The 17,673-nt window shown below is 38.9% G+C and overlaps 3 protein-coding genes across 4 annotated transcripts; 2 read left to right on the forward strand and 1 right to left on the reverse strand.

Moving 5' to 3' along the window:
• Positions 1 to 763: 763 nt before the first annotated feature.
• LOC114190616 (putative pre-mRNA-splicing factor ATP-dependent RNA helicase DEAH2) lies at positions 764 to 4,620 on the forward strand. The gene is made up of 7 exons (XM_028079574.2): positions 764 to 1,209; positions 1,480 to 1,682; positions 1,795 to 2,879; positions 3,296 to 3,421; positions 3,522 to 3,760; positions 3,888 to 4,006; positions 4,283 to 4,620. The coding sequence occupies exons 1-7, from the start codon at positions 943 to 945 to the stop codon at positions 4,407 to 4,409; spliced, it is 2,166 nt and encodes a 721-aa protein (XP_027935375.2). The 5' UTR covers positions 764 to 942; the 3' UTR covers positions 4,410 to 4,620.
• A 953-nt stretch (positions 4,621 to 5,573) lies between these two features.
• On the forward strand, positions 5,574 to 8,127 carry LOC146884789 (uncharacterized). Of its 2 annotated transcripts, none has more exons than XM_085675762.1 (3): positions 5,574 to 6,014; positions 6,333 to 7,066; positions 7,157 to 8,127. In XM_085675762.1, exons 2-3 carry the CDS (start codon positions 6,340 to 6,342, stop codon positions 8,011 to 8,013), a joined length of 1,584 nt encoding a protein of 527 aa, XP_085531888.1. In that variant the 5' UTR covers positions 5,574 to 6,014; positions 6,333 to 6,339; the 3' UTR covers positions 8,014 to 8,127. The 2 variants fall into 2 exon arrangements, with proteins under 2 accessions (XP_085531888.1, XP_085531887.1); XM_085675761.1 differs by having other exon boundaries at positions 5,575 to 6,014; positions 6,135 to 7,066.
• Positions 8,128 to 10,793: 2,666 nt separating this feature from the next.
• Positions 10,794 to 14,043, reverse strand: LOC146884790 (uncharacterized). Its single transcript, XM_085676033.1, has 4 exons — positions 12,132 to 14,043; positions 11,986 to 12,059; positions 11,325 to 11,793; positions 10,794 to 11,155 (listed from the first exon to the last, which is right to left on the reverse strand). The coding sequence occupies exons 1-4, from the start codon at positions 14,041 to 14,043 to the stop codon at positions 10,794 to 10,796; spliced, it is 2,817 nt and encodes a 938-aa protein (XP_085532159.1).
• Between the last annotated feature and the right edge of the window lie 3,630 nt (positions 14,044 to 17,673).

Below are 17,673 nucleotides of genomic sequence, written 5' to 3' on the forward strand. Positions count from 1 at the left end.
GAGGAAAAATTCTTTCTGCACCTCCATACTTTCTTACACACTCCATATATTTTAAAATTGTAATTTCACTTCTTTTTTTTCATTTTAATTCTGAATTACATAAATTACACAATCCAAATTTGTATTTTTCATTTTGCACTGTACAATTTAAAACGTATTTTTATTTTATATTTTAGACTGTATAATTTAAAATACAAAATTTGTGCTATCAAATAAAAAATAAAAATTAAACTGTATAATTCAAAATATAAATTAAAAAATGTATTATAAATTATACGATTTAGAATGTAAAATAAAAATGAATTTTAAATTATATAATTCAAAATGTATCTTTTGAAGGTAAAATGAAATTTATCTCAGGAGAGTGACGCTCATGTTCTATGTTGTTGGTTAAATGAAGGGGCTGCAGTAAGAAGAAGAAGAGGAAGTGAAGGTGGAGGTGGAGTGGAGGAAGAAGATGGGATGAAGGTAAGGTGGAGGAGGAGGAGAGAAAATGAGAGCAAATTTGACTTTTTATTTTTGAGGTGCAGGAAGAAATACTCCAATTGGAGACATAAGCCCAGGCCCATTTTGAGGGTGGAGCTGCTAAGGGCATAAGCCCATTATAGTACGGCGTAAGATCCAAGGCACCAAAGATTAAGCGCAATTTTGGTGGAAGAGCAGGCCCAAATAAAAAACGTACCCCTCTTAGAACGTTGTCGGCTAACTAGGTCTGTTATAGTTGGTAATCTCAGAGCACATGGTACATTCCTCTTTCATTTTTTTTGGACTTTATATATAATAGAGAATTGCACCGTAACATAGTGTAGCCCTGGCCTGGCCTGGCTTGGCCTCAACCTGCTTCTAGTTTCTAGGAGCTTCCACTGAGAGCTGCTAATTTATTATTACGGAATTTGCGAAAGGATTGTGCCGGGTGGTTGGGGGATTAGGATTAGGGTTTTGATGGGTACGGAGAGGAAGAGGAAGGTAAGCTTGTTCGACGTGGTGGACGACACTGTCGCTAAGATGGCCAAATCAAACGGCGGAATCGTCGCTAACAACCTCATCAACCGATGGAACGGGAAGCCTTATTCGCAGAGGTATCACGATATTTTGGAGAAGAGGAAGACCCTCCCCGTTTGGCACCAGAAGGAGGAGTTCTTGCAGGTTTTGAAGGATAACCAGACTCTCATTCTCGTTGGTGAAACTGGTAGTGGAAAAACCACTCAGGTCAGTTTCTAATTCTTTCTATTGCTTTTGCTTTACCTTCTGCAATGTTTATAGAGTACTAGGAGTAACTTCAAGACATTAGGGAGCGTTCTGTTTAAAACACTAAGTGTAGGTAACAACTTGTACGTAGCGGACTAGGTGTGGATGTTAGATTCATTGTCAGATATTATTGGTTATCTTGTCTTTGAGTTTATATTTGTGTTGGTTCTGTTCTGTATTTTAATGTGGCACGTTTCTTATTGTCTTTTGTTTTATGTTCCTGTGGAACAGATTCCTCAGTTTGTTTTGGAAGCTGTGGATATAGAAAGCCCTGATAAACGTAGAAAGATGATGATTGCGTGTACTCAGCCTCGTAGAGTGGCTGCGATGTCTGTTTCCAGGCGTGTGGCTGAGGAGATGGACGTGAATATTGGAGAAGAGGTTGGTTACAGCATCAGATTTGAGGATTGCAGTAGCGCCAGAACAGTTTTGAAGTATGTTATATTTTACAAAATTGATTCAGAGCTTGCTTTGCGACTTTAGTTTTTTTTTTATTGTGTTCTTTTATTGCTAATGGAATGTTATGTTTTTCTATGCCGCTAATAGGTATCTCACAGATGGTATGCTTTTGAGAGAAGCGATGACGGATCCACTTTTGGAACGATACAAAGTAATTATTCTTGATGAGGCACATGAGAGGACTTTGGCTACCGATGTGCTGTTTGGTCTTCTTAAGGAAGTGCTTAGAAATAGACCTGACCTGAAGTTGGTTGTTATGAGTGCAACTCTTGAAGCTGAAAAGTTCCAGGGCTACTTTAATGGGGCCCCACTTATGAAGGTTCCTGGAAGACTACATCCGGTGGAAATCTTCTATACTCAGGAGCCAGAGCGGGATTACTTGGAGGCTGCTATTAGGACTGTGGTGCAGATACACATGTGTGAACCTCCGGGAGATATACTTGTTTTTCTCACAGGAGAGGAAGAGATTGAGGATGCGTGCCGCAAAATATCAAAAGAAATATCAAATTTGGGAGACCAGGTGGGTCCTGTGAAAGCAGTTCCCTTGTATTCTACCCTTCCTCCTGCTATGCAACAGAAGATTTTTGAGCCAGCTCCACCTCCACTAAAGGAGGGAGGGCCACCTGGAAGGAAGATTGTGATATCAACAAATATAGCAGAAACTTCGTTGACAATTGATGGTATAGTCTATGTTATTGACCCTGGATTTGCTAAGCAGAAGGTTTACAACCCTCGGGTCCGTGTCGAGTCTTTGTTGGTGTCTCCAATATCAAAGGCTAGTGCTCATCAGAGATCTGGGCGTGCTGGAAGAACTCAGCCAGGGAAATGTTTTCGACTTTATACTGAAAGAAGTTTCAATAATGATCTTCAGCCACAGACCTACCCTGAAATCTTGAGATCTAATCTAGCCAACACTGTTCTTACCTTAAAGAAACTTGGTATAGACGATTTAGTGCATTTTGATTTCATGGACCCTCCTGCCCCAGAGACCTTGATGCGAGCACTGGAAGTGTTGAATTACTTGGGTGCTCTGGATGATGATGGAAACTTAACTAAGCTGGGTGAGATTATGAGTGAATTTCCACTGGACCCTCAGATGTCGAAGATGCTCGTTGTTAGTCCTGAATTCAACTGTTCAAATGAGATTCTTTCTGTTTCTGCCATGCTATCAGGTATTTTTCCTTTATTTAGTTGTTTTTGTGTCTGTCTAGAGTCCAACCATAATAGTAAGGGGTTGTAGGTTTGCCGGGCTCCACTTTGAAGGGATGCCCCGCAATTGCACATGTAACACATGCACAAAGGCAATATTGTGCATATGATGGGGATGTTTGACTGCTTACCCGTGTGTTTAGTTGCACATGGATGCGGTTAGTGGAACATGTCCTGTTAGGTAGTCATCAGCAACTGTCTTCTCTGGGTTCCATGCCCCCGGTTGGCATGCACCATAGGATTCTAAGTAAATGCTGATGCAGATAGTTGCAGTTTCTCAGTATTCTCTCAATCTCATGAAGAAAATGGTGTGGTCTCGCCTCTATGCATCTGCTGACCTTCCGTGGGCCTCCTCTGTGATAATCATTTCTTTCTTTAGTACCCAATTGCTTTGTCCGGCCTAGGGAGGCACAGAAAGCTGCGGATGAAGCAAAAGCTAGGTTTGGACACATTGATGGAGATCACCTCACGCTCTTGAATGTATACCATGCGTACAAGCAAAATAGTAAGCACTATTATGCTACCTTTTTTTTAAACCATCACATTCTTGCTATTAATTTGTTATATTTTCGCATTTATTAATTGTATGTGAATGGCTTTTACAGATGAGGACCCTTCTTGGTGCTACGATAACTTCGTTAATCACAGGGCGTTGAAAGCAGCAGATAATGTTAGACAACAACTAGTGCGAATCATGGCTCGGTTTAACCTGAAGTTATGCAGCACTGATTTTAATAGCCGTGAGTACTATGTCAACATAAGAAAGGCAATGCTAGCTGGATATTTCATGCAGGTGGCTCATCTGGAACGGACAGGACATTACCTGACGGTGAAAGACAACCAGGTCTGTTAAGGGCTGCTATTTGTATTTTATGTTTTCCCTTCTCATTTTGTTTTCACTACTAAAAGAACTATCGTGTATGCCGGAAGGTTATATTTATATTAATGATTTATGTTTCTTTTCTGAGTAGGTGGTGCACTTGCATCCATCAAATTGCCTGGACCACAAACCGGAGTGGGTAATTTATAATGAATATGTTCTTACTAGTCGGAATTTTATTCGAACTGTCACAGATATACGTGGAGAATGGTAAGGATTTTGTTTGATTTTAGTATCTGGATTGCTTTTGTAGCCAAGATTGAGTTTAACAATGTTGAAATGCTTAAACATAAACGCATTTCATCTATATGGTAGTACTTTGATATTTAAAGGGAACCTGCTTGAGGAAAAGAACGGTTAAAGTAATGTATTAATTATATGGTTGTTTTATATTGTAAAGTTTATTCTTGTGCCAAGTTGCAAGACAAACTGACATGATGTTAATTAGATATATACTTAGCTTTCTGAAAAATTGATGTTGAACAGGTTGGTGGATATAGCCCCACATTACTATGATCTGTCGAATTTTCCACCATGTGAAGCGAAGGGTGTTCTTGAAAAGCTTTACAAGAAGCGAGAGAAGGAAAAAGACGAAGCCAGAAGTCGTAAGTGAAGTCCTACCATCCACGCCTTTTTTCCCTTTGGATTGGAATTGGACCTTTAGTCTCCTGCAATTTGACATCAAAATTTCGTCAGAGGAATGTTTACCTTTTTATTTATTACCACCTCTGAAAGACATTCATTGTTAATTTAAGCGAGGAACAAATAGGCTATTTCTTGTACTATTTAGCAGCAGTGTATTAGTAATGTTTTATATTCGTCGACCTTCTGTTGTTACTTTTGACTATTCCATGCCTTCTTTCATTCTTTTGGTTTAGACGCCGCATCATTGCACTATCCCCTTCAGTTATATTTTCATTTTTCTGAAAAAGATAAATGTTGGTATCAAATGCTTCGAAATAAAGTGGTGTTCATTTTTCTTAAATAGAACTTGTGCGTCGGTTGTTAATGCTTTGTTTGTATTATAATAGAAAAAGAAATAAACAGGAATGAAATGAAACGGATTGAATAAGAAGCAAGCAAATTTGAGGTGTGAAAAGGGTGTAAAAAAATATGAGGTGTGAAAAGGGGGTGTAAAAATTGTAGGTGTGAATTGGGTGGAAAAATATTTTAGATTTGAAAAGGGTGTAAATAAATTTGAGGTGTGAAAAAGGGGTGTAAAAATTGTAGGTGTGAATTGGGTGGAAAAATATTTTAGGTTTGAAAAGCGTGTAAATAAATTTGAAGTGTCAAAAGAAAAGTGGAATATAAAAAAATTGTTCGGATGGATGATAAAATAAATATAAAATCCCTTTCTATGCCTTTGCTGAGTAGAAAGACAGTAAAAGAAAGGTCGAGGTAGTTGTGTTTGACATATTTGGTCGAAATAAGGATGTTTTTTAATCATATTTTCAATTTTTTCGAAATTTAAAGAATCAGTTCCCCCATTCAATCGGAATATTAGAAATGGACTCTAAATAATTGAGAGAAAAGTACTGGAATTATATTAAATATTGGATGATACTTTTTTTTTTTTACTTTATACATTAGTGTTCCCCGGTCCGGGATTTTGCCGATAAGACTAGAGATGTGCTTTTGTTGTTTCTCGTCCTTGATTTATCAGGTCCTTTCTTCCTTCAGTTACCTTGTTTTCTGGTTTTTTGTTAACCACTTCCTCCACTATATCTTTATATAACTTCTCCCGACAATTTCGTGTGATGATATTCCTAGAAAGAGGGAATATCTATTGTCAGTTACAAAAAATCATGATGAGCGATATTCTTTGATTACAAGGGTTTCCGAGCTCGGCGAGCTGTCTGAGGTGTTCAATGCTTCTGAGCTTGGTGAGCTGAAATCCAGGATAGTACACAGCCCTCCAGCTTTTCATTGTGTTTCACTGTGAAAAGCTGTCGTATCTCCAAATTCAATCCATGACATGACGTTTCTATCTTCATTTATTACGCTCACCTAACCTTACACGTGTCAACTCATCGAACCGACAATGGTTTTGAATCTAACGATTATAATTCGAATTAAAATAACCGTTTCGTTTTCTAAAACATCTCTCACCTTCTTTCTTGTTTATTTTCAACAATTTCTCAGTGAACCCTTGTCCGGCGCACCCTTCGCGGCGTTCATCATTGTGTTTCTGTTTTCTCTGTCTGTGACTTCAACCAAGGTATGCATTTCATTTACCTTTCTTGGAATTATTGTTGATGATGATACTCTCGTTCCTGGAATCATTATTGATGATGACACTCTCGTATGCACAATTCTTTCTGTTTCTTAATCTTTTCAGACTGGTAAACCCTAACTACGCTTAGTTTCGATTGATACTCAAGTTATAGACTACCTCGTTTTTCTTTCAAACCTCTTTGTGAGAATTTTCAGATTTAAACAAATAGGTGTATCTGGGGTATCGTATTTTTCTATTTCTTGCTTGTTTTTAAAAGATTTTAGGGTTTATGCTCAAATTCATTTTGTTTGACCTTAGTAGATCCAGGATGACTTCCTACGATTCACAATACCTTTGGGCTCCGTTAAATCTAAAAAGAGAGTGTACTGGTTTCTGCACCGAGAGACGAATTCAAACCCTTAGGGAAAAACAAGCTTTATGTAAGGATGACGAAAACGACGTGGTTGTGGGATTGTGCGAGTTAGACGAACCCGTGTGTAGGGATGGCACTCTCCCGCCTTTGCAGACTTTCAACTTTATTTATGTTACCTTATTTGAAAGACTTAGTTTCAGACTCCCCTTCAACGATTTTGAAAAAGGGTTATTAACCGCATTGAATGTGGCACCCGCTCAACTACATCCTAATAGTTGGGCCTTCGTCCGAGCTTTTCACATCTTGTGTAGTGGTCTTGGGATCCGACCTACGCCAAACATGTTTCTATATTTCTTTGAGTTAAAAAATAGTTCAAAACTACTATGGACTTCTCTGAATGGAGTAAGTGGGCGAGCTCTTTTTGCGTTATATCAATCATCCTATAAAGGTTTTAAAGGGGCTTTTGTAAAAATCTTGGCACCTTCCCACAATCCGACCTTGCTAGAAGGATTCCCCTTGTACTGGACAAAAAACCCCTCCCCAAAGGATACACGTCAACTTGAAGACTTAAACCCTGTTGATCGGAAAGGCTGTGAGGAGTTGATGGGTCTAGAAGTCATTTTCGACATTCGAAAGATCTTAGAGCTTGAGTACCGGGAAGTAGATTTAAGAGTTTTCATTGGTATTCATCTGACTTAACAAAGCTTTATGCTCATTTTTGTAATTCTTTGTGCTCGTAGTTCTTGAATACTGACCTTTTAAAGATTTGCAGAAAAACAAATGGCCCTCTCTCAAAAAGACCTTCTGCGGCGTATCAAACAGAAAGGGAACATCAAAATTGGGGTAAGCTCCCCGGTCCAAGGCTCGTCTTCGCATAGGGAACTAGAGAGCGGACCTGGAATTACAATAAGGGAGCCAACATTTAAGAAAAGGAAGGTAGCAAGCGGAGGGAATCAACCTCCCATTTCGGAAACTTCGGATTCTATTGACTCCTTGCCCGATATCACGGAAATTAGAAAAGCGACGACAACGAGTTCGAGGAAGAGTTTTTGGGATGAAGATTTTGAACACATAGCTCATGGACGAGCTCATAACTTCTCAGCCACGGATGATGTTATTCTTTCAAAACAGGTTTCCAGCTCGACCCGAGAAGGACTGCTTCGCTATTTGCATCAGGCCGAGGCGTCTTCCCTGTTCTTGGTCAATCACTTAGAGGCATTAGAATTAAGAGAATCTAGCTTGGTGCGTGAGGTGGAGGCTTCCAAAAAGGAGATGACGCAACTCCGATCTGATGTTGCCGAGCTCGTTAAAGCTCGTCAAATTTTAAAGGACAAAGAAATCGAACTGGGCGACAAACAAACTGAGTTGACGACTTTAAAAGCTAAAGTCGACGAGTTGACTCCGAAGATGGAAACTTTTGAGACTCAAGTTCGGGAATTGGCAAAGAATTGTAAGAAATTGGAAAATGAGAAGGAAGAGATGGCCGACCAACTATGCACCACTTTGAACCAAGGATTTCAACTAGCCTTGAACCAAATCAAAGTGCTCTGCCCTGACGCGAATATCTCAGGTGCTGATATTACTAAGGAAGTGGTGGATGGCCAGCTCGTAGAGATAACCGATGACTAATAGCAACTTTGTAATAGTTTAGATTTCAATAATATTTCCTTTTATTTTGCAAGGACTCCGGATTTTGTAAACACTAAGTAATTTCTGCTTTATATTAAGTTTGAGATTTGACTATGCAATGTTTTGATTTAAAGCATTTTAACTTAGGAATTCCTATAGGTAGGGGTGATCTACCAGATCGAGGCGAGTGATATGTAAAATCGGACCGCGTCAGTCTCGTAATGTGTAAACAAAAAAGATAGAAGAAATAATTATTGTAGTATGAGATATTCCTTAGATAATAAATAAGAAGGAAATGGAAAGCATGCTTTAGCATTATTACGCTTATTATTATAATCAACACACTGGGAAGAGTACCTTGAATATTTGAGCGGATCACCATTTCGGGTTGAGATATATGAGGTGCTCGGCATTCAACCGCATGATTCAGTCCGGGTTGACACGGCTGAGCTGGGACATATGATCACATATCTTGAGTTGGGTCGAAGAAATCCTCAGCGTTCTGTGTGGCGAGATCGGATCGACTTAGCCCTCAGTGTACTGAGGTTTAATTTTCTTTTCCTCGAGGAGTCGGACCGATTAAGCCCTCAGCGTACTGAGGCTTAAACGATGAAGTCAGACCGGTCGAGCCCTCAACGTACTGAGGTTTTATTCTCGAGGAGTCAGACTGACTTAGCCCTCAGCGTACTGAGGTTTAAACGATGAAGTCGGATCGGTCGAGTCCTCAGCGTGCTGAGGGTTAAATGATGAAGTCGGACCGGTCGAGCCCTCAACGTACTGAGGTTTTATTTTCTTTTCCTCGAGGAGTCGGACCGACTTAGCCCTCAGCGTACTGAGGTTTAAACGATGAAGTCGGACCGGTCGAGCCCTTAGCGTACTGAGGTTTTATTTTCTTTTCCTTAAGGAGTCGGACCGACTAACCCCTCAGCGTGCTGAGGCTTAAACGATGAAGTCGGACTGGTCGAGCCCTCAGCGTACTGAGGTTTTATTTTCTTTTCCTCGAGGAGTCGGACCGACCTAGCCCTCATCGTACTGAGGTTTAAACGATGAAGTCGGACCGGTCGAGCCCTCAGCGTATTGAGGTTTTATATTCTTTTCCTCGAGGAGTCGGACCGACTTAACCCTCAGCGTACTGAGATTTTATTATATAAACTCAACGAGGAAATTTTAAAACACATCATATGAATAACTCCCACCTCGTTAAAAAACCCTCCCGTGTGGCAGGGAAAAAGAGTGTGCGGTTTTATTATTTCAAAGGGAAAAACAAATGTGTCAACAGTTTATTACAAATTATAAAAAATGGAGAAGGAAGGAAATAGAGTGCTAACTAAAATAAAAGCGTAGATTGGCAGCATTCCATGTCCTAGGTATAGTGGTCCCGTCCAAGGTTTCCATTCTGTATGCACCTCCGGGTAATACCTCCCTAATCCGAAAAGGACCGACCCATTTGGGTGATAGTTTATCCTCCACCTCAGTCACGCGTGCTCTTCTCAGCACTAAGTCATCGACTTTAAAGTCACGGGGGACAACTTTGGTTTTGTACCTTCGTTCAACCCTTCGTTTTGTGGCCTCTCCAGTAATTCGTGCTAATTCTCATATTTTGTCTAGGACATCCAGGTTAGCTCGGATTCCTTCATTGTTCTGCTCCATGGTGATTTTAGTTCTGCTATCCGAAAAATTCCCGATCTCAACTGGTAATAAGGTGTTCGTTCCATAAACCAGACTGAAAGGAGTTTCATGAGTGGTTGATTGAGGCGTGGTGTGGTATGCCCACAAGATTCTGGGAATTTCATCTGACTAGGAAGTCTTGAAAGCTAGTACTCGGCGCTTAAGTGCTTTCAAAATTACCTTATTCGCCGCTTCTGCTTGACCATTTGTCTGTGGATGTTCAACCGAAGAGAAACATTGAGTGATTCCTAATTGCTTACATGTGTGTCGAACCTACGCACTGGTGAATTGAGTGCCATTGTCGGATATGAGTCTGCAAGGAACACCAAACCGATAGACTATGTTCTTCCATAAGAATTTTTCTACTTTAGACGCAGTAATTGAAGCGACTGGCTCTGCTTCTATCCATTTCGTTAGATACTCTACTGCCACTATGAGGTATTTCAATTGCCGAATAGATGTTGGGAAAGGACCCAAAATATCTATCCCCCAGGTATGAAAGGGCCAAGGAGAATGTATAGAGTGTAGACCTTCAGGAGGAGATCGATAGAAATCTCCATGCCTTTGACACTGATCGCATCGTTTGGCATGTTCCATGCAGTCTCTTTTCATTGTAGGCTAGAAATACCCTGCCCTTAAGACCCTCAATAGCAAGGTCCGACCTCCAACATGGCTGCCACTGATCCCTTTGTGTAATTCTGACATGATTCTATTAGACTCTTCTTTTTCAATACATGTCAATAAAGGCCTCGAGAACCCAAAACGAAAAAGATGTCCATCTATTAAGGTGTAATGTGATGAGCTTTTCTTGATACGTTGTGCCTCAACGACATCTATTGGTAAAACTCCGTCAGCTAAAAAGGCTTTGATGGAGGTCATCCATGATTCTGGAGTGGGTGTTCCGTTCAGCGTCATTATCCTGAAATCGTTAGATGAGCTAACCCTAGGAGTTGTTAGGGTTTCTTTTATTACTGACCTCTGTTGATCGGGTTTGGTACAACTGGCGAGTTTGGACAGAAGGTCGGTCCGACTATTTTCTTGATGTGGAACATGGGACAATCGAAAAGTATGGAAAGCTGCAGCCAATATTTTCACATAATCTAAATATTTAGCTAGCTAAGGTCTTTGGCGGTGAATTCTCCATTGACTTGGCCTGTAACCAACAAGGAGTCGCTCCGAGCACACAGTTGAGTCGCTCCTATTTCCTTAGCTAATAACATACTAGCGATCAGAGCCTCATATTCAGCTTGATTGTTGCTAGCTTTGAAGGAAAATTTTAACGATTGTTCTATAAGGATCCCACCAGGACCCTCTAATACCACGCCTGCTCCGGTGCCTCTTTGATTAGACGCGCCATCTACCGATAGTATCCATTCAGATGATTCGTTATTCTGATCAGTGAAGTTTGACCCATTAGGAGCGGGCAAGGTGAGCTCAGCAACGAAGTCTGATAAAGCTTGTGCTTGGATAGGACCTTAGGATTCGTAAGTTATATCATATTCCGCCAACTCTATCGCCCACTTGACGAGTCGCCCCGTCATGTCTGGTCGCTTGAGTATTTGCTTTACTGGCAAATCAGTTCTTACTTGAATGCTAAAGCTTTGAAAATAGGGTCTGAGTTTTCTGGTCGAGGTGACAACTACTAAAGCGGTTCTCAAGGATTGGGTATCTTCTTTCTGCGCCATGTAACAATCTGCTGACAAAGTATATTGGACGCTGCTTTCCCTCCTTCTCCTGGACTAGAACCGAGCTAATGGCATACTCGGTTACGGTGATGTATAATTGTAGAGGGTGTCCCTTTTCTGGCTTATAGAGCACCGGAGGTTGACTTAAGTATTTCTTTAGTTGAAGAAAAGACTCCTCACACTCCGAGGTCCATTGGAACTTCTCGTTCTTCTTTAAACATTGGAAATAGGGACGTCCTTTATCTCTACTTCTTGCGAGGAATCTAGATAATGCCGCCATCCTCCACTTCCCATTGGCCTTTTTCACCATCACAACATTGGCGAGCCAATCCGGGTATTGTATTTCTCGGATGTGTTCAACCTCCATTAGCTTCCTTATCTCTTCGGATGCGGCCCTAGCTTTTTCCTCATTAAGCCTGCGTCGTTTCTGAATTCATGGCTTTATTTGGGGATTTATGTTCAACCGGTGACAAAGTATATCCAGGTTGATCCCAGGCATATCTCGGGCCGACCATGCAAATGACGTCATGTTCGTGCGCAGGACACGACACAAGGCTGTCTCAGTGATTGGATCAAGATCTGCGCCGATCTTCATCCTTCTTCATGGGAGAATCCCAACCTCTTTCAGTTCACCTATAGGTCGCGGTCCTTGGTCTGTAATTGGTCTCGGATCGAGTTCCGTTTCGGGAGGATCTGTACAGGCAGGGAATTGAGAGACACTGTAAGTATCTCATCGTGAACGCAGACTTCTTTCATAACATTTACGAGCAACTTCTTGATCTACTCTCATTGTCACTACTCTTCCTTCCGCCGGAAATTTCATTTTTAAGTGAGTGGTGGAGACTACGGCTCCGAGCATATTGAGGGAGGGTCTTCCAAGCAACATGTTGTAAGATGATGGAGCATTGACGACAATGTATTTTATTATTATCGTTTTCGTGGCGTGCTCGTCGGAGAAGGTTGTTCTCAAGTTTACATAACCACGGACTTCTACTTGTTCTCCTGAAAATCCCACTAAAACTCCATCAAAAGGCAGAAGCTGATCTCTAGGGATCTGCAAACCGACGAACGCTTCCCAGAACATGACATCGGCGAAACTTCCTTGATCAATCAATACTCGATGTACGTTCCTCCCCATCAAGATTACAGACAACACTACAGGGTCATCTTCATGAGGAACCACATCCTCTAGATCTTTTTTCGTAAAAATCATATTTGGGATCGGTAAAAGCGGTCCCGATGTCGTGGTCATCATTACACTTCGGGCATATCGCTTTCTAGCCGACCTTGTCAATCTGTCGCCTGCGAATCCTCCTGTTATTGTGTTGAAGTCTCCCAAAATAGGAATCTCGTGAGGCCCTCGCGTCGGCTTAGGTGATGAACATGATTTTACGAGTTCTGTCTTGGGTTGGTCATCTTTGATATATTTATTCATAAGCCCTCGGTGAGCTAGACTAATTAACTGACCTGTCAGAGAATAACAATCTTCAGTATCGTGCCCATGGGTTTTGTGGAACTCACACCAAGATGATATCTCTCTTCCGAGAAGCCGACCAGTCTCCAAGGGAAAACGCAAATGCTTGATCAGTTCATGGTCCTTCAAGATTCGAATCTTGGACTCCGACAGTTGGGGATACATGGACTTAGTTATTTTTTTATCGGATGGACGGGGTGGATTGTACGGTGTGAACTTGCGACTGGCTCTTTTGTGAGGGGATGACGTTTCCAATACTTGTCGACGAACATCCTTTCCTTTATATTCCTGAGAGGGAGGTCGCCTTTCTTTCAGTCTCTTCCTCTGCATTGCCTCCTCGGTTTCTATGTATATAGTCGCTCGGTTCCTTACCTCTGCCAAAGTAGTGGCTGGGGCTCGGATTAAGGATTCGCTAAAAGGATTTGCTCGCAATCCTTTCACAAATGCTCCCACCAACATCTCTTCGCTCGGATTTGTGAGTCCCATGCTAACATCACAGAACCTATTAAGGAACTGTTTCAATGACTCCTCCTGTCGTTGCTTCATATCGAACATATCTGCAATTTGTAACTGCTTGGGACGGTTGACCACAAATCTTTCTAGGAAAAGGCGGGAAAAGACAGTGAAGGAAGGGATGGCGACATTGGGTAGCTTGCCGAACCACTTAAGTGCTAAACTCGAGAGTGTTCCCACAAACATTTTGCAACGCACTACATCACTTCCTCCCGATATTAACATTTGTGCTCGAAAAGCTTTGAGATGCGCTTCCAAATCGCCCTCACCGGTGAAAGGAGACACCTTAGGGATAAGGAAATGAGGTGGGATTACCTCTTCCATGATCGCCCTAGTCAATGGATGACTTTCATCCTGCTCCGCCCCTCTTCGAATGATATTTGAGTCCCTAAGATTGTTGCGCTCCCGCATCCAAGCCCGTAGTTCTTCATTACTTTTCTGCAATTGTTCCTGTTGACGCATTGATTCGTCTAAACGTTGCCTCGCTTCTGCCGTCTCTTTCCTTAATCTTTTGTGTTCGGCCTCCACCTCCACTCGTCGTCTCTCACTTTCTGCTAACCATTGAGTTCGCTCACCGTCTGCTTGCTTCCTGATAATTTCGTTTTCCTGTCTCAGAGTTTCAATGTGCTGCATGATTTGCTCCAGAGTAGCTTGATTGTTGTTGTTACTTTCTGATGTCGTGATAGCCATTATTAGATGTCTTTTCTCTATAAGTGGTGCCGGTTTCAAGTTTTACCGTGCCCCACGGTGGGCGTCAATGTTCCGGTCCGGGATTTTGCCGATAGGACCAGAGCGTTTTTTTCTTTCTTTTTCCTCTCTCTCTCTTTTTCCTTTTCACACTGTGCTTCTGTTGTTTCTCGCCCCCGATTTATTAGGTCCCTTCTTCCTTCAGTTACCTTGTTTCCTGGCTTTTTGCTAACCACTTCCTCCACTATATATTTCTGTAACTTCTTCCGATAACTTCGCGTGATGATATTCCTAGAAAGAGAAAATATCTATTCGTCAATTACAAAAAATCATGATGAGCGATATTCTTTGATTACAAGGATTTCCGAGCTCGACGAGCTATCCGAGGTGTTCAATACTTCCAAGGTCGGCGAGCTGAAATCCAAGAGAGTACAATTAGCTTTGAACTATTATATGAAATAGATAACTTTAATATTAGTGGAGTTTCCTAGAGATTTTGACAGAAACAGTATGTTCTGCCTATGTACTGTTGAACCTATGTACTTTTTCTGATAATATTTCTTTTGTACTGTCTCTATCCAACTCATGAGGTGGCAATTAGGTGATAATTAAAAACAAAAGTACATCATTTCATAAAGTGGCAAGTAGATTATAATTAAAATGAAAAAGTCATAAATTAAGGTTTTTAAATGTATTTTTTCAATTGAGTTTCTATTAATTGAGTATTTAAAATTTTACATTTTTGACTTAAAACTTAGTCATTTATTTTTCTTGTTAATCACAAAGATGTAAGATTTTGTCATTAATATAATATCAACGGCAGTAGTGATAATAATTTTTGGGTTGTATACAATGACATAGAAGTTATAAGTTATAAAAGGAATGTCGAACTTGTCATTTAACGTATATTTCATGGTTAAATATATTTTTTATCTTTTAATTTTTAATTAAAATTAAAATTAATTTTTTTTTAAATTTTAGATTAATTTAATCTCTATCTTAAAAATATATTTAAAAATAGTTATTTTAACTAAATTTTGTTATGTTTTTATAATTTAAAAAAGTTTCAAATTCATATATTGAGTTGCTTACTTTTTTTTATTTTCGTTTGTTAGTTTTTATGTTAATTTAATTTTTTTCATGTTTAATTTTTAACATCTGGACTATACGACTAAAAAGAAAGAGAAATTATATAACAAGTTAAAACTATTTTATTATTTAATTAATTTTTAACTTTTTTTGTGTGTGCATATTAAATAAAGTACAATTAGAATTGTATAATATTTACGAACATTTTTGTTCTCTAAATAAAATAAAACTGCATTAGTTATTAATTGAGGTCATAATTCATTTAAGTTAACAATTAATTTTTTTTTCAATAGTAAATGTGTTTTGGTATTTAATTTGATTGGATCTAAGTTTTAAACTAGTTCCCACTACATTTAGGCTGATGAAGTATTATGATTGATCAAGTCATCAAAACAATGAGAACAAATCAAATAGGCAACACATAGAGCAGAAATATAATATATATATTGAATCAAGTGCAGTACAATGAGTTTAGAGAAGTTACGTCTAATTCCAATTAGGAAGAATTTAGTTGCTCATACTAATCTCTAATGCAAGTACATGGAGTAGTTTTCCACCTCCTATAGTTCTTTCTAAAGATATTATAATATATGCTTAAGAACTTTAGGACTTAATAACTAAGTCTCTCTATAAATAACATACATAATCAACATGTCAAGACAAATGCATGCTCTGTTTTTATAGAAAAATCAAGTGTTGTTTGAACTTCCATAATGTTGGTCTGCCATGAGGTTTCCTCCCTAGGTGGGTTTCCTCCATGCTTGGACTTTTAGCTTGGTGTCACAACAATGGAACTTTTCTTCCCAGGTAAGTTTTTTTGGAGGCCCCGCGGCCAATCTAGAGCTTGAAGTTTCCTTGCAGTGAAGGTTTCTGTATGTGTGATTCACCACCAATTTTGCTGCTTAGCTACAAAACTTGTATTTGAATCTTCACAAACTGTCTAATGGGACTCAACATCAACTTTGTGACTCAACACTAACTTCTCAATTTTTTTTATTTTGCTTGCAAAAATAACATAAATATATCAATTTCCACATTTTATAACTTCTCTACTCCTCATTTTATGTTTTAAGCTAAAAATGATTGTTTTGCTAGGATTTATATCAAAATTGAACAATATAAGTGTCTAAATGCTATCTAATTTTAAGTAAACTAGACACTTACCCGAGAATAACATACTTTAAAAGACTTTTACTTTGCAAACCTGTATATTCATAAGCACATGTTGATTTTCTCCTGTTGCAAAGATTGCATTTAGTTTATCAACATAGTTACCAAATAAAGTGCATTCCATTTGGAACACCTTGCATTTAGATTTGGAATTTCAATACTTGTAAGTTATGACAGATAGATTTATATTGATGATGATACAATGTGGTGGACAACATTACCTACTTGTCTTACAGGACCAACTGCATTGAAAATTGAGTTTTTTGTGTAGTAAAGTCTCTAACGAACCATAACATGATAATCTTTGCTATTACGTTCTAGTTTTCTCTCTTTAGGGTGATTTTGTCTATGGACTGAACTGATTTATACAAATTTGACATGATGTAATGTCAAATTTGACAGTATGAAAATTTTCAAAACTCAAAACACACATGTAATGTAGCATAGAGCATAAGAGTCCACAAATTACCATTTGCGATTTCAAATACAAATTTAAAACTGCAATCCTATTTTCAAACTAGATCAAAGGTTAGGTTACAAAACTTGAAAAGAAGAAGAAGTAAAAGTAAGACATTAAAAAATAGTAAACGATGAAACAGTAACTATTTAACCCTAAAAGGATGTTTATAATTACTTCCCAATCGGTGTATATGTCAAACTGATTAAGCACCTGACTTATTTTCAAATGAAAAAATTTGAATGTTTTCCCAAGAAAGATAAAGAGTACCGTGTGAGAAAATCCTAAAAACAAAATACAGTATTGATCTGCAATAGGTCTAAGTAGTATATTTTACCCTTCGTACAAGATGCATGTGATAAGATTCAGACATTGCTTCGGTCAAAGTCTGTAATGAAAACGTTTATTGAACAAAAAAATCTTCAAGTGCAAAAAAAGGGCATTATGTGGAAGAAGGGAGAAGAGAGGTTTCTGGAATGGTGAAAGTCAAAAAGTAATCCTGAAAAAAAGGTGAGAATCAAAGTCTGCTATGAAAACATTCTTCTTTCTTTTTTTTTTCTTTTAGATTTTTTAATTCTGACATGTGTCCAAAATTACTTTTGTGTGCCCTTAACTTGTATATGTTATACTGGGTCTTAAACTAAATTGATTCCTTTACTGTTTTGACTTTCACATTTGTTAGTAGTTTCTCGATTATTTAAGTTTAGTTGCTTATTGGTTCTCAATTTATTAGATTTAATTATTTATTTGGCTTCATAATTTATTTATTTATTTTCAATAAATTTAATTATTTATTTGATTCACAATTCATTTATTTATTTTTTCAATATATTTAATTTTTTATTTGGTTTCAAAATTTAATAATTTATTTTTTCAATGCTGCCTCAAAATTACTTAAAAAGAATCCAACTTAGGCC

The sequence above is a fragment of the Vigna unguiculata genome, chromosome 7, assembly GCF_037176805.1.
Source record: "Vigna unguiculata cultivar grain cowpea cultivar isolate G323 ecotype 2 chromosome 7, ASM3717680v1, whole genome shotgun sequence".
Taxonomy (NCBI): Eukaryota; Viridiplantae; Streptophyta; class Magnoliopsida; order Fabales; family Fabaceae; genus Vigna; species Vigna unguiculata.